We start from the raw sequence: 2208 nt of genomic DNA on the forward strand, positions 1-2208 counted from the left end.
TATATATATATATATACATATATATCTGTTTAAGAAAATACCAAGAAAATATAAAACATAAAAAACTAGAAAATTTTTTAGAAATATAATAGAATCTGAATGTAAGATACATTTCATCTATTTTAGATAAAAATACAAAAAAATATTGGACTGTATTCATTGTTAAAAATTGAAAAACATTTTACCTACTTAAATTATTTCATTTTTGTGTAACTGAAAAAAATTAAATGTCATTTTTATAATATTCTAATTTTGCCATTATTATAATAAATAAATCTTCATTTGAATAAGAAAGCGTAATTCAAGGCAATATTCTGATTTTTAACTTTTATGATAAAATTTTGTATTAATTGTATGAATACAATCCGTTGTGTTGAACACTAATAACATAAAACAAGTAAACACACAAACACGACAAAATGCACAATAACAAAGAGTCGAATTATTAATGCATAAATCGTAGATGAAAATATTCATTAGTAAAGCAAAAAAATATATATTATCATGCTAGTCTATATATAGTGAAAATTATAATTTTTATTTAAAAAGTTTTCATAAATATTATCGTAAAATTATTTTGCAAATAATGCTATTCAAATACAAATTATATATATATATATATATATACAGGGTGTCCCGACCTTTTTTGCCAATCACTTTTATGTAGATAGAGCGGACTAAATTGAATCGAAAAGTCCTATACCATTTTGCAATTTTCGCAATAGCTAACAAGATATTAATTACCAAAAATTGCAAAATATTGTGGTCTTGAATAATTTTTTACTCAAATACTATCAACTTTACAGAAAAACTGCAAGAGACAAAAATTATTTATTTTCTTCTCATACTCTTGCAGTTTTTCTGTGAAGTTGATAGTATTTGAGTAAAAAATTATTCAAGACCACAATATTTTGCAATTTTTGGTAATTAATATCTTGTTAATAAAGTGTTTTCTGTGCATCCGAACAGCTGATGGGCTTTTTTATTATTTTTTAATAATAGATTCTTTCGAGTCTCGTTTTATATATTGTATGTATTTCAATTTAATTATGTTAGACTAATATAAATTCAGATTAATAAATAATGAAAATTATCTTTAATAATAGAGACATACAAAGATTGCACAAATGTACAATATAATTTTAATAAGTCATTTTATATTATATACAGCATATATTTTTTTGTATAGCTACATTTATAAATATACATATATATATATATATATATATATATATATATATAATATATATATATATTTATTTATGTAAAGCATCAAATTCTCTTACTTGAAATTTAGTGTTCTTGCAGGAAGTTTAGCCATAATGCTAAATAACACTCTTGGAGAAAGATAATGCATCCTGCATATTTTGGTTGATCCATAAATAAAGGTGGTTAGGTAATAAACAAAAATGAAAAAGCGAAAAAAAATGGGAAATCACCATTAATGTGTTTGATTTGCCAACCTGCTGCGGCTAGTTGAGCTGTAACATCGTCATCCATTGCAGCTGTAAGCAGATCTCCTTCCTCATAGGTTTCGGATCCGCTACTGGGATCATCGTCGTCATCGTCTGAAAGCCTACGCATCGTGCTAGTCTCCGCATCTTGCATAGACACCATCTTTACCTGTTTGTTAGCCGTTTTGGTATCTTGAATATTGTAATCACACCGTAGAAAGTTGTGATGTCGTCAATTTGGCAGTTTCAGTTCTTCTTCACATCACCTTAGCCTGAAATGACAAAGTACCTTTACATGAAAGTTCTTTAATGAGGTTCCTGTAGTGTACACTTGTCATTAAAATAATTCAGAAATACTGGAAGTGTAAAAGATGAATCAAAACACTTGAGATTCATTGAGCGTACTATTATATTATTCTTAACATTTTCCACATGTTTACATCGCTTGCCGGAAACTGAAGAGCAAAAAAAAAGGCAAAAAGCACATGTTTCCTTTCCGGAGTAAGGGGAAAGGAAAAAAAACGCAGAGGTAAATTAGGGTATATACATTTCGCACAATTGAGCTGCAAGCTATGAGCTGCAAACGGCAGCGTGTACCAGCAGGCGACGGATGAAAGACTTCCGCGTCTCGCACGCATATTTCTTCTGATGGACGAGTTAACGCGCGAATATCCACGCAGATATAAAAGAGTGTGGCGGAAGGAGACGACGGCGACGGTGAGGGCAACGATAAAGGTGGTGGTGGTGGTGGCCG

At 29.4% G+C, this 2208-nt stretch overlaps 1 protein-coding gene across 8 annotated transcripts in view; it reads right to left on the reverse strand.

Annotated features, from left to right (window-relative positions):
- The window catches only part of ewg (DNA-binding protein Ewg), a 12768-nt gene that overhangs the window by 9223 nt on the left and 1337 nt on the right, over positions 1-2208 (reverse strand). For 5 of the 8 annotated variants that reach the window (XM_018505794.1, XM_018505802.1, XM_018505818.1 and 2 more), the window contains exon 2: positions 1440-1726. In XM_018505794.1, the coding sequence (XP_018361296.1) occupies positions 1440-1617 (178 nt within the window). In that variant the 5' untranslated portion in view covers positions 1618-1726. Of the gene's footprint in view, positions 1-1439; positions 1727-2001; positions 2164-2208 lie in introns of those variants that run through there. The other 3 variants (XM_018505830.1, XM_018505824.1, XM_018505810.1) reach the window with 2 other exon arrangements.

The sequence above is a fragment of the Trachymyrmex cornetzi genome, unplaced genomic scaffold, assembly GCF_001594075.2.
Source record: "Trachymyrmex cornetzi isolate Tcor2-1 unplaced genomic scaffold, Tcor1.1 scaffold1061, whole genome shotgun sequence".
Taxonomy (NCBI): domain Eukaryota; kingdom Metazoa; phylum Arthropoda; class Insecta; order Hymenoptera; family Formicidae; genus Trachymyrmex; species Trachymyrmex cornetzi.